This window comes from Atheta coriaria, unplaced genomic scaffold, assembly GCF_025399875.1.
Source record: "Atheta coriaria isolate IRGN ID8LTWV9N9 unplaced genomic scaffold, Caltech_Dcor_3.1 hic_scaffold_1_pilon, whole genome shotgun sequence".
NCBI classification, from domain to species: domain Eukaryota; kingdom Metazoa; phylum Arthropoda; class Insecta; order Coleoptera; family Staphylinidae; genus Dalotia; species Dalotia coriaria.
The window spans coordinates 2,895,979-2,908,388 of record NW_027045443.1 but is presented as its reverse complement, the minus strand read 5'-3'; the positions used below and the strand labels follow the sequence as shown (position 1 = coordinate 2,908,388).

General features: G+C 42.6%; 4 protein-coding genes across 6 annotated transcripts; all 4 read right to left on the bottom strand.

The window, feature by feature from the left end:
* Positions 1-1,236: 1,236 nt before the first annotated feature.
* On the bottom strand, positions 1,237-2,910 carry inc (BTB/POZ domain-containing protein inc). Its single transcript, XM_065305221.1, has 3 exons — positions 2,694-2,910; positions 2,373-2,630; positions 1,237-2,216 (listed from the first exon to the last, which is right to left on the bottom strand). The coding sequence occupies exons 1-3, from the start codon at positions 2,880-2,882 to the stop codon at positions 2,025-2,027; spliced, it is 639 nt and encodes a 212-aa protein (XP_065161293.1). The 5' UTR covers positions 2,883-2,910; the 3' UTR covers positions 1,237-2,024.
* A 116-nt stretch (positions 2,911-3,026) lies between these two features.
* On the bottom strand, positions 3,027-3,521 carry LOC135793640 (coiled-coil domain-containing protein 115). The gene has a single exon (XM_065304674.1). It carries the CDS (start codon positions 3,519-3,521, stop codon positions 3,027-3,029), a length of 495 nt encoding a protein of 164 aa, XP_065160746.1.
* A 204-nt stretch (positions 3,522-3,725) lies between these two features.
* Positions 3,726-5,857, bottom strand: LOC135794058 (apyrase). 3 transcript variants are annotated; one of them, XM_065305200.1, is made up of 6 exons: positions 5,723-5,857; positions 5,497-5,655; positions 4,959-5,435; positions 4,597-4,900; positions 4,158-4,539; positions 3,726-4,092 (listed from the first exon to the last, which is right to left on the bottom strand). In XM_065305200.1, the coding sequence occupies exons 3-6, from the start codon at positions 5,236-5,238 to the stop codon at positions 3,889-3,891; spliced, it is 1,170 nt and encodes a 389-aa protein (XP_065161272.1). In that variant the 5' UTR covers positions 5,239-5,435; positions 5,497-5,655; positions 5,723-5,857; the 3' UTR covers positions 3,726-3,888. The 3 variants fall into 3 exon arrangements, with proteins under 3 accessions (XP_065161272.1, XP_065161282.1, XP_065161264.1); XM_065305210.1 differs by having other exon boundaries at positions 5,503-5,655; XM_065305192.1 differs by having other exon boundaries at positions 4,959-5,655.
* Positions 5,858-6,124: 267 nt separating this feature from the next.
* LOC135789504 (uncharacterized) lies at positions 6,125-8,939 on the bottom strand. Its single transcript, XM_065299365.1, has 3 exons — positions 8,585-8,939; positions 7,096-7,263; positions 6,125-7,034 (listed from the first exon to the last, which is right to left on the bottom strand). Exons 1-3 carry the CDS (start codon positions 8,646-8,648, stop codon positions 6,835-6,837), a joined length of 432 nt encoding a protein of 143 aa, XP_065155437.1. The 5' UTR covers positions 8,649-8,939; the 3' UTR covers positions 6,125-6,834.
* Positions 8,940-12,410: the final 3,471 nt, after the last annotated feature.

The window sequence follows — 12,410 nt, the reverse complement described above, 5'->3', positions numbered from 1 at the left end:
CATCTTGTATAAAATGGAATATATGAAATATATCTATAATGAAGAAGTGGAAGACTGCAATCAATCCGTTATAATGTCATCCGGCCCGATGGAAACAGAAGAGGATAATCCGCAAAGTGATCTTATACCCTTTATCGAATCAGAGCCCCAATCAGAGACGGACGATCTGTCATCCTGCCCTGGGTGTATTTCTGTAAGCGACGTTCTTGATTTCTTGGTAGAGGAGCCAGATTTGGATAATGGGCCGGCGTCAACGGACGGTGAGAATATTTTAACAAATGACACAACTGGCTCGCATGAATCTGAGCTAGATATTGACATTAGTAGTCTCTCGATCTCCCGCACCAATAAATCAGCAAAGATCGCTGGATTAGTAAAGAGAAAAAAAAACCGTCGAGGAAGATCTATCTCGCCCAGTGCATCAACAGCAAATGACGGATATGAATTCTTCAATATCACCAACTACGAATTCGCCGACAATAATCCAAATGTATCCTCAATGGATACACTTCCAATCTCATGCTCCTCCAAACATGGTCCAGAACACATCGGTGAGAAGTTCTTGCACGAAATTAATACGGATATAGAAATGGGTGAACCTCCGCACCAAAACCCTGGATCTGCCGCCAAATCAGAGTCTTCAGACCACAATGTTCAGTATCCAACAACCTCCCATATGAGTTCTTTGCCGGACCGCAGAAAAAGAGCCAAAAAATGGTGTACAAGATGGAAGAAACAATTCCCAAAAAGCAATTTGTCTCAATATGTTCTAGATTGCATGAACTTTTATGGGAAAGTTTTCATAAGAGACGACAATCCGATGCTATCATCTACGGCGGAACCCGAAGAACCAGAGCTGCAACCAATTATATTCGAATCGATGGACAACCTTCCGACATTCGGCACATTACTGGATGATGTGCAATTCAGCCCACGTGATGACCAAATGTACAGGGAAATGGCGGAATACATTGCTCCCTTTTTGATAGACCCAACTTCGCTTTTAGCAGAACTTGCTGAGGACGATAAATCCAAACAGGAAAAAGCAAAAGAACCACCCACGAAGAAAATACGGGAAAGTATCGGCCCGACTGAGCTAAATTTAGCGGCGATGTTGAACGACATCGATAAATTACTCTCCACTGATATCCAAGAAGTAGGCAAAGACTTAGCAGGCCAGCCTTCTAAAACTACCACACAACCAAAAGTGGACTAAAATGATCTGCATCCTGTTAGTTTCGTTTAATAAATTACAATTACCTTTTTATTTTGTTTTTTTTTTTTATACACGTATACACAGTATGTATTCGAATACTGTTGCAACAGTGCTGTATAAATGAAGTCACTTTGGATGTAAAGTTATTTTGATTCGCATTGTGTTTGGAGAGACACGAGTTCGCGCGCACCGACACCGATCTTCCAACGAGTTCCCGGCGAAGTTTGCGCGCCCAACAAAATCAAATGCATGAAGGGATAAGTTCCGCGCGCGAAACAAGCGACCACACAGCACTTCGAGTCGTCAGGTTGTCCCAAGCCGCAATCGGACAACTACGTTCGCAAATCATCATAAATCGATTTACAGTATCTGTTTCTGCTCCCTAGTTCGTACTTAAATATTAGGTTTTATATTACAAATTTTAATAATCTTATCGTTATAAACGTTGTAATAATTTATTTGTTTGTGTGCGCATTAGTAGTATTAATGACCCCGTTCGGCCGTGTCGGTTGCATCCTCGGGGTGCCCGCCACGGACACCGGCCCGGTTTTGAATCGTGGATGAAACGCAAGAGGTAACGCTAGAAACTTGTATATGTGTAAACAATACCGCGATCGTCTTACAGCTCTCATACGCGTGTGGCATGTTAAGGCACGGGGGACGAATCGAGTCGACCGAACGCAATTATCGTATGTATCTCCGGTATGCCGACAGTAGTAATCTTGTGATAGCTTACGGTTTGCACCGACGCCATCATCTGGGGGAAAGGAGAGAGTACAAATTCAGTCGTGGGACGGCTTGAACGCCGTTACATTCGCGAGCCCTTCTGCTGCAAAACCTTGGCGCGATCACTGTGCTCCACTTCGATGCCGTCCGTGTTGCCGCATTCTCGGCTTACCACACAGAGGAACTCCGCATGCTCGTCAGCACCGTAAGTGTATTGCGAGCCAATATTCACAAGCTGCTCAAACTTCCAGCTATCCGACAGCGTCGACACCATCTACAAGACACATTCAATTAAACTCCAAGCACATGCTTACAATCCTAACTACTACTTAGCCCACATGCATGATTTATCTTGGATATAAGGCAGGAGGAACACTTCAATGTTGAGGAGTTTGAGGCTTGGTTTTTGGCAGAATTGGTCAAAATTCACCTGAGTTAGCTCATCTTCATGACATTGTATCACTCTGTAGACATGCTTCTTGCTGTCTGATGAAGGCAGGCAATCGCGGTGGTAAATCTTTTCCTTGATCATCGTAATCAGCTCGGCAATGTTATAAAACTCGGCCTCCTCCAGCACACCCTCTTCAGCAAGGCCTTTGTTAATGACTAGCTTGCCGTGCCGCAGGTAATTGAGAATAGGCGAGAAGTACGTGGCATCGCGGTCAATCAGGAACGCACCGGTGTCGTCCTGAAAGTATCCGGCGCGTGAGGATGGCGGTTCAAGTCCGTATTCGTATGTGAGCGCACTTACCTGTTCAGAGATGAGATCACTATCTTCCTGCACCAGGCGGTAGAGGAATGAATTAGGGTCGCGCGACAACGTCGTCTTCGTCGTCTGGAAGACGGTACCGCCGACGTTCAGCTTCACCCATTCTTTGTTGCCGTTCTTTATCAGCGTTGGATTATTGTCCAGCGAATTGTTCACCTCGTGCTCCGCCATGTTTGTTTAGTGTCTGTTTTGCTCGCTGTCAAAATGCCACTTAAACAGCCGAGCGCCTGTCAAACGTCAAAATTTCAAACCGAAAAATTACCAAACTATACAGAAATATGTATTTTATTAATCAATAAAACTTCGTGTTACCATTTAATTTATTAATTTATTTAATTTCGCAATCGTCATTAAACAATCTGAAAGTTTCTGCTGTACATTTACGGATTTAATAGACCAATGCAGTGTTTGTTTGAATTTCTCTTGAGCTAAATGCAAACTCTGGGGCACTAGAACACCAAACCATTGAACTGGATTCACAACCAGTGCTACATCATCTGCCTCCGACCGTTTGCCCACTGTCTTGAACTCCAGATCAAATAAATTGTCTTTTATAATATCTTTGTTGTCAGAATCATGATGGACCACTCCCATGGCTTGGAACTCATTGCAATCTTCATTTGGAAGTTGCAGCTGAGACACCTGCTGATGCCCCATGATGTAACGCGCTTTAGTAACGTGACTCTCGCCGCCTACCATGCACTTTTCCAGTTCGATTTTCACCGCGATGTGTTGCTCCATCAAAGAAAGTGACTCCAGCGTCAATCTGTCGAGTAAGGTGTTGATTCTTGACAAATCGTGCACTCCCATGATATGATCACGTTAGTTACGTATTGCGCGTGTTGTATTTTAATACTGTATTGATTTTGTTACGCAAAATCTCCAGTTTTTCGCGATGAAAACAGGAACTGGATGACTTAAGGTTATTTGTAAACTGAATCAGGTGACTGATCAATCTAGGCAACCCGATATACACCAACACAAGAAGTTAATTTTCAGAAACAGTTTCCAATGTATTGTTTAAAAATAGTATTTATTAGTGTCTTAATGTTAATATTACCGCAGTAAATTTACAAAATATACACAGAAGTTATTATAAATTAAGAAATTGAGCTACAAGGGAACAGTTGATTCGTTCTCGCGAAGAAAACGCCGGAATGCTTTGGCCAGGCGGGCGCTAGATAAACTCCAGACCCTCATACTTCAAATCGGAGACGAACGTATCATCCAACAGAACATTTCCGTCGATATCGAAGGCGGTAAAGTACGTCGCCGTCTTACCTTCGATTTCTTCGGTGCGTAATGCAACAATCACGCGGTCATCCGACGTCGGTACGAACTTGAACGTAGAAAATCCGCGCGTCCTATACTTATTTGGTAACTGTCAACCACAAAAAACAACATTTATGTTTATTAATTTGTTATAGGCTTAGGTATTTGCATTACCTGAACACTTTTCACATCATAAACATCCGAGTCGGTGGAGATGAGTACAGAACAACCATTGGACTCGTCGACTGTTTCGTTGTAGCTGTTCTGACTGCAACGCCGTGGCAGGAAGAACCAGCGTTGATGCACTGATGACCAAGCGCCGCTCTCGTGGATCATATACCCTGGCCAGTGAATTCCTAGCACCTCTCGGACGCGTTTGTACTGCTCGATCCAATTGACGTGGTTTACTTGTCCGCCGGCGTTGATACGCTTTATATACTGCGGATTGTTGTGCTCGAATTCACCGGACGGCGTCGTCCATTCTTTACCCATGGAACCAACGATCAATTGCTCATCTTTTACCGTCGCCCACTCCGACTTAAAACCCTTCATGGTCCTTCAAACAGAAATGAAAACAATCAATTGCTGTGTGAGAATTGTTTAACTAATTCACCTTCCATCACCATCCATCAGTAACAACCAAGGAATGGCTCTGTCATTAATAATTTGAAAAACCATTCCTGTTCTATCATCAAAGGTCAGCAGTCTACCATCGAACACAACCAATTCCGACAGCTCCATACCGCGTCCTTTCATTGCAAAGTTAGTGGTGAGCTTTGCAGGTGGATGGCTATCCCATGTGATAACAATTGTGTTCTTAATTGGACTATAGCTGAGATAACCCTTTTTGTAAAATGAGTACCATGTGTGTTTCTGGTCTGGACTCAATGAATTTGTATCCAAATCAGCAATGATACCTGTAGGATGTGCCACATGTGTGAATTGTAACCTGCAACGGATTGAATTCCAGCTTACCTATTCTAAATGTGTGCATGCTGCTGGTCTTGATTGGCATCGTCAGTGGATAAGTCCTGTTGTAGCCTGTGTTGGAGATGATAGTATACTCGGTGGTGCGCTGACGGGGCAGCATATAGAGCACGACCAGCACAAGTAATCCAGTGCACGCCACCAGCGAGATGAAGTGCTTCTGGTTGCGCAGCGTTCGGTTAACGATTCGATATGTCGGCGGGCTGCGGAGGGCCTGCCTCCAGTCTCTCAATCGCATCGTGTCGGCGCCTTCCTCCGCGTTATACATTTATAGTGTTCGCATTACGCGGTGGTGAGGCTACGTTTACGTATTCGCCCGCCTATGTTATCATTGCATATATTGAGATTGCGTTGTGCGATCACCCGCTGGTCGGCGACTACGTAAGGCGACTGCGGCTGGTGAGGTGGTTGAGGTAATTCATTTTTCGCTCGACGTGTGATAACCTGTACACGGACTGCCACTACCTAAATACACGAAACGCACGATAATTAGAGGTGCAATGCCAGCGAACAAATAATATTTAACTGTTACAGCTGCGTGAAGGCGAACTCAACTGGAGTTGAGTAGTGCTGGACGAATGAGACGAGAGTGAATAGAATGACAGAAATAGGGACAGATGATTACAAAGTGTTGGCGCGGAAAATTCTGAATGTTCCAGGATTTGCTGCATGATATTACATTTTTCTGCAAATTAAAAATGTTAACTCTTCAATTACCTTTAATATAAAAAAAATATTACTAAATACCAAACCTTAATAAGTCGACATTTTCCACGTCATTGAAGTACTCTATATGCTATTTTTTCTTCTAAAGAACGCAGAATTGATTATTTTTTTTTAACTAAAACTACTAAGTTCCATAAAACAGCATTTTTCAGATTTGTTTAAACTGGTTTTATGATTAAGAACGTCAAATATTTTAAATTATATTTTTATTATAGGCAACCAGTCTATCATGTAATGAACTAACATGCTTATGGTAAAGATTGGTTTGAATTTAATCAAAATTTATTTCCGAAAAAGATTCATTTATGATAATTACAGCTTTTACAACAAAGAAAAACATACAAATAAACGTACATTATAAACTAATTCTAAAATGAATCTACAAAGAACCGAAAGCAACACAATTTATGAAATAGTTTTATCCACACTGATCTAAACAAATTTTATTCATATCTATATAATTTTATATAACCAATACAACAAATTTTCAAAAAAATATTTTCTTTAACAGTACTAACATTTCAGAGCGTTTGATTTCAGTATAACTAACAATATTCCAAAAGTTTGATTGAGTTTTTCAAATGGCTTGAGCGCAAAAAAAAGTTATGATCAGAACGTTTCGCGTGCGACAATACAACATTCGTTTCCCGGCTAATATTACATATTGCATATGGTGCAAGTGTGACATTGACTATATGTAAATGGCAGTTTTTTTTAGCAAAATCGTTCAATCAAACAGACAAACTTCCGATGGTATCATTCATCTTAATGCTATGTAAAACAAACAAATTCCTTAACAACTGGTGCTTATTGTTAAACAATCTGAACGATCATGCATTTGTACCGTATTTTATTATCTTTACGTAATTATTCTAGTTGCCGGTGATTTCGATTACATCATTGCCTCATCAGTTACGTGTGTTGAAGGCCTGAGTGTCGATTGCGACTGTAGGTGTCCAGAAAAGCAGCGTTTCGAATGTGTGATGGCTGACGGCCGGTCGTGATGAATTCGCCACGATCGATGATGAGCTAGTTGAGGAGAGTGGCTGGTCTGACCGTAAATTAGATAAATTATAGTAAACTCTAGTTGGGGTGTCGTCGTTCGGCAATTTCGCTAAGAGCCGTGCGGTGCGGCGGCTCACAGCGCAATTCGCATAGCGGCGAGCGTCGCAGCCAGCAGTAGCACGGGGGCGGCAAGACTACCAGCACCATTACACTTGTCGCCTTCACATGCGCACACCTCCTGCCGACCACCGAAGCCTGAGCGATGATAGCAACGATTCTTGTAAGTGCGATCATCCCAACCGCAGGAGCGAATCACACGGCTATCTGGCGGCACTGGAAACATACGGAGCACCATCAATCAAAGATTCAAACATTAGCAGACGACAATTCTTACATCCGTTTACTTCGAAGTCAATCATTTGCTTAATTTTCCTGCAAAGAATGTAGGGCTTGTCGTCGGCATTCTTTTCCGGGCAGGGTGAGGCCAAGTCCTCGGGTACCTGCTCCATTGCACACCTCGTATCATTATGGCTGTTGCACTGGAAGCACGAGAGCGCCAAACCTGCGACCAACAATAAAAACTTTAATCAAATACAAGTTACGTAAATCTACTACAATACAACGCCTAAATTGATGTGAATGAAACAAAAACGCAGCCTTGAAACACAATTTTACAATCGATTTTGTGCCCATGTCATGCTATGCGGTAGCGTTCGTGTCTTAACTTCACGTGCACATCGCGCATCGATTATACCAAGAACCAGCTGCAGCCAACGTAAACAAATTTTATCGATTTCATTTGACGTCTGCTTTAATTACTCGCCGATGACCTAACACGATGCTCCGCATCTTCTCCGGGTCTCTTTCTAAGTGAGACCTGGTTTCACAACATCGCTTATCATCGGCACATTAATATTAGCCACGCCAATGTTAAGAGTTTATCGCTGATATAAGTGAACGCGATAATGGTATTCACGTGCGGATGCCGGGTCGAAATCCGACGGGGAGTCCTATTATTATTATATTAAATAATAAAATAATTATGAATATCCCTATGATATGGGTCGCCCTTGCGCGCACGCACTAGACGCTCAATGTGCGCGCGTCTCGCACGTTTAACTATTTGACGGCGCGCGTAATTGGAAGGAAGTGACTTATCAACACAATTAATGTCGCACTCTCTGAACTGGCGAGCAGATTGGACCTATAAATTTCCCTCTTTTGCCGCGATTAACACATTACCAGAGATTGCCGAAGTTTTGCCCATCAAGTGATTGAAACATCTATGAAACACCGCGCAAACAAAGTCGAACTTTCATTTTTATTCCTCTATCTATTTACGTACCAAAATGAACAAAGTTATTTGACATTTCTGATTGTAAAAAGCAGATTTAATGTTGTATTTTATTTTCTTCAAAGTTGTTACTTGCAATTGATTTTTGTTACATGTTGACTGAACATGCATCTGATAGCGATTCACATGCATTAAAATGGTTGTTTGTTAATAACTTTGTTATCTTGTGCACGAATATTGTGCCACCGAATCGAAGGGTGCTGTTAAACATTGCATAAGTTCGAGATTGTATTGATTTTTATTTTGTTTCTTGAAGTTGTCATGCGTCGTGCGACTTGCGTGAATGCAGCTAAACCCACATTGTGGCTAATTTAACGACGGCACCTTTTTGGCAAACGTTCGGCGAACGTTATTCTCGCGTTTGATTTTCGAATTTCCCAATCGCCGATGCTAAAAATACGCGCGTATACAACGGCTTGACGCAAATCGTAATTCAACGTCGCAGCAAAATCATAGAAATCGGCCAAATTTTGACGAAATTATGAATTAAAATTGATGTAAATTTGTTGTGAAATGAATTGAATCTCACCTTCTTGCAGGAGGACCACTAGTAGGAAGACCGTAGCGACGACGACGTTCTGCTTCAAACCCATGACGATGCAGGCAAAGTTGCGGCGGGGAGTTTTCTTTTTCTTGCGGGAGCGTCGTTACGGCAATTCCTGCGACGGGCAACGGGCACGACTTCGGAATACGTGTGGCAAGAACTGCGAGAGTGCGCGCTTCGCTGCCCCCCATATACACCGGTTTCGCGCCAGCCAGGAAGTCCGTCATGTGGTGGGGGCGGCGGACAGGAATGCTACAAACATCGAACGGCGACAACCCAAAAAACATCAAACACAATCAACAATCACGAACATAATCTACACCCACCAGTAGCGCACTGAAATTCAAACATAGATGATGAATGGTACGTTTCCAAACATTTTCCAGTTAACATCTGTATTTGTAGATATAATTTACGTAATATATGCTGAACTTGAAACTTGTTTACAGTAATAATTATGAAATGGAATTTTTTTTTAGCAAAATATTCGCATCCAAGTTAGTTGATAATGATTTAATTTTATTTCACCGTCGCGATAAAACACTCTCAGCGAGCGAGAAGCGAATGGCATGCATAATAAACGCATTAAAAGTATTCATGCTTGTTGTACTTGAATGCAGTCTATTCAATTCGAATTTAATTAGATGCATGCGTTTTGAAAACGTATCTGTATGCGCTCCGGCTGTGTGCCATTCCTGCAAGGTGTATAGTGGGCTGCCGGCGTTATCATGGCATTGAGCCGATAAAGGCACTGACGATCTTTTGAAAATTGCGGATTAAACTGCTTCGAACCAGAGCGCAACGCGCTCCAACCTCGCGCCGTTCACAGCTACAATCCGAACGATGCAGCAAGCGACATTTCTCACATTTTCGGAGCGCATTTTCGGAAAAAAATAATAATGTGCGCACATTGTAACACCGCAGCGCGCACATCTCGGATTCGATTCTCGCTCATCGATCGTGTGCACGTGCCACTTAATTACACTTATAAATAAGATACATAACATCAATTAACATTCGCTTAAACTTCAAGATACGATTTCATCATCATCTTTAATGCATTATTTTGAATGCGATCGCCGCGAGCGCGGACACCATCATTAACCAGGAGTATTGAATGGTCGAGGATGAATTACAACCGTCCGTGAAGCACTGGCAGGATTTTTCGAATTTGAATGCGTCGTCAGTCTCGTAACAATTGTCTTTGGCTTCCTTGTGTTGAACGGAGCCGCAGGATCGCGTCACACGGACGTACCTATCGCTATCGATGACTGCAAAATCAACAAGCCGCTCATAGTTGGCATGCATTCTTTTTGTACGGGATTAATCTGCTTACTTGTAAATACAGTTTTTCGACAGAATTTCTCACCCGGCCCGACACAGTTGATATAGAACGGACTGGCAGTGTCGTTGGCTTGCAATGTTGCACATTCTGGATCCGTGTAGGATGAACAGTTGAAACATCGGATACCGAATGCTGAAACATTGATAATGTTAGTTTGTTTTGTGTGTGCGCGTTAGGTTTGTAACTTTGTGCGCTCACCGGAATGCAACATGGAGAGCAGCAGGATCGGCGTCCAAAACAAACCGACGAGTTTCATTTTGGGGCGAAAGTTTTTCGGAAGTTTTCAAAACTCAGTCAAACGTCGCACCACTTTCGGACGAAAGTTGTTTGTTGTCACTTGGTTATATTGCACAGAATGAAGCGCACCGCACACAGAGATTTGACCTTATCTCAAAATTCGTGCGGCTACCAGGCGGGCGTTTGTTTGCGCGAATGTGTGCTTCTGTGTGCGCGCTCGACGTTTTTTGTAACAATGTGGCCGTACAGTGTTTGGGGAGCGATTAACGACGCTCTCGCCGCGCGACGCGACGCGCCACGTTCGAACGCGCGTGCTATCAGCGCACCGACGCACTTCGCTTTACCTGCGCGCCGCCCTCCAGCTAACAATCGTACGGAATAGTAACGAACACGAGTTAGTCCAAATCCGACAGGTCTTTCACTGGTTGGCGCTGGAGTTGGCTACGGCTTTCCCGATTATTATTATTATTTTTAAAAATTCGCAAGTTGTTTTTCACCGTGTGCGCTGGTGTGCTCGCCCTCGACCACTCTCGAACTACGAATCGCTCGAGTTTGCCGCGCACTGCGGACCAGTGGCGATTCGATTACCGCACACGTTCGGTGGAACGCGGCGGTTTCTAGCTAGAACCTGTAATATCCAGATTTTTCAAATATATTTAGGTGCGCGCATACCATGCGGAGCGGGTCGCGTTCAAATTCATTACATTGTTGTTTGCGTAATTAGTGTATGCGCGTGAATTGCGCGCGCGGCGCTCAGCGATGATGATTTGCATGCAATTAGCTGCTGCTACCTGCAGCAGATCGGGCAAATCTCCGGATTATGTTTTGTCTAGCGCGCACACGGCGAGATTGCGACGCGCCGCGATTACACGCGTTGATGAAGGAAACCTTAAATAGGCCAACGACCTTCGAAACGTCGGAGCCGTCGGGTTATTGTTGTTCGAGTCAAACAAACTTTCTAACGCGCTCTAAGGCCGCTCAGGATTTCTGAGGTCGACATTGGCGCTAGGGGAAAGTAGCCATATTTGGACCATTTTTATACTTTTTGGTTTATGGAGCCACATATAAACTGTCAATAAAAATTAAGTAGCGGAAAAGTAACTCACAAGGCTTACCAACAAAATGATATTTTTGATTTAAGTAAAAATTATATTTACACCCCTCAAATTTTAATTTTAAAAAATTGTGTTTTTGGTCCAAATTAAGAAACCGGTTTCCTAAATTGGACCACGCGGTTTCCTAAATTGGACCATGCTTTTTAAACGGCAATTGACACAATAGTAAATTTTAGATTTAGAACTAACACAAGCACATTTTGTATAAACCAAAGTGCGGCATTTCATACACTGGATCATTTCGAAGATTTGTACTCGTCCACAAGCTTTTCTAGGAGGTCGAAAAAATGATATACGTTTTCCCTGTTAAAACCCGGTGCCTGTCTTCGGTCCAACTTGGGCAACTTGAAGAATTTATATTTAATGATCAACGACAATCTTAATATAACATAACCTCTCAAAATTAATACTATAAATTATAGATAAATAAATAAGCTTTCTGATGATATAATAATAATCGGTAAAACTATCGTTTAAACGGCTTGACAGCTTTTGCACTTACGTCGTTATAATAGATTTGATAATCAATGATACACGAAGTTGTTGTCACGGCGCAAACACGCGGCAAGTTTTAACCCAAATAGTTGCATTAATTGTTTATAAATACGAGTAAAACAAGGGGCCTGTCTATTTTTGCACAAACTTCAACAGTCCGCGGATATCGTGGTGGTCCAACTTAGGCTTTGTCATAGCCTCCTTGATTACGATCGAATTGTTTGTTTTTGTTTTTTGTCAACAAAAACAAAACAAGTTTTGTTACTGTGGAAATGAAAAATAATTGTGCCCAACACACGATCCTGCATTACATAGTTGTTCAATTATACAAAATGGAAAATACCGACAATAATAAAGTGGAAATTATCAACCCAAGCCACCCTACTCAAGAAGAAGAAGAAGTCGTCGCTGTTGGGCAACCAGACAATCGAAGAAATCCGGCAGAAGTCACTGTAACAGAATCCGATTCGGCTCCAACCGAAATTCTTGACTTGTCCAAACCAAAGTCTGATGCAAAAACCTCTACCGCATCAGGCCCCAACACAATTATTTCCGTAAGTACAGCTACTGTCCGCAACATCCTAATACCGTCGCGACGAGTTCCGCCTAAAATCCAGCC

Bases quoted from the DNA above. Each gene is read 5' to 3' on its own strand.
- inc (XM_065305221.1), bottom strand. From the start codon at position 2,882: ATGGCGGAGCACGAGGTGAACAATTCGCTGGACAATAATCCAACGCTG. The intron at 2,631-2,693 runs GTAAGTGCGCTC...GGATACTTTCAG, and splicing joins GTGATCTCATCTCTGAACAG to GACGACACCGGTGCGTTCCT. The intron at 2,217-2,372 runs GTGAATTTTGAC...TGTGTCTTGTAG, and splicing joins ATGAAGATGAGCTAACTCAG to ATGGTGTCGACGCTGTCGGA.
- LOC135793640 (XM_065304674.1), bottom strand. From the start codon at position 3,521: ATGGGAGTGCACGATTTGTCAAGAATCAACACCTTACTCGACAGATTG.
- LOC135794058 (XM_065305192.1), bottom strand. From the start codon at position 5,238: ATGTATAACGCGGAGGAAGGCGCCGACACGATGCGATTGAGAGACTGG. The intron at 4,901-4,958 runs GTAAGCTGGAAT...CACATCCTACAG, and splicing joins CATGCACACATTTAGAATAG to GTATCATTGCTGATTTGGAT. The intron at 4,540-4,596 runs GTGAATTAGTTA...TTCTGTTTGAAG, and splicing joins CTGATGGATGGTGATGGAAG to GACCATGAAGGGTTTTAAGT.
- LOC135789504 (XM_065299365.1), bottom strand. From the start codon at position 8,648: ATGGGTTTGAAGCAGAACGTCGTCGTCGCTACGGTCTTCCTACTAGTG. The intron at 7,264-8,584 runs GTGAGATTCAAT...TGTTGGTCGCAG, and splicing joins AGTGGTCCTCCTGCAAGAAG to GTTTGGCGCTCTCGTGCTTC. The intron at 7,035-7,095 runs GTAAGAATTGTC...GTATGTTTCCAG, and splicing joins TGACTTCGAAGTAAACGGAT to TGCCGCCAGATAGCCGTGTG.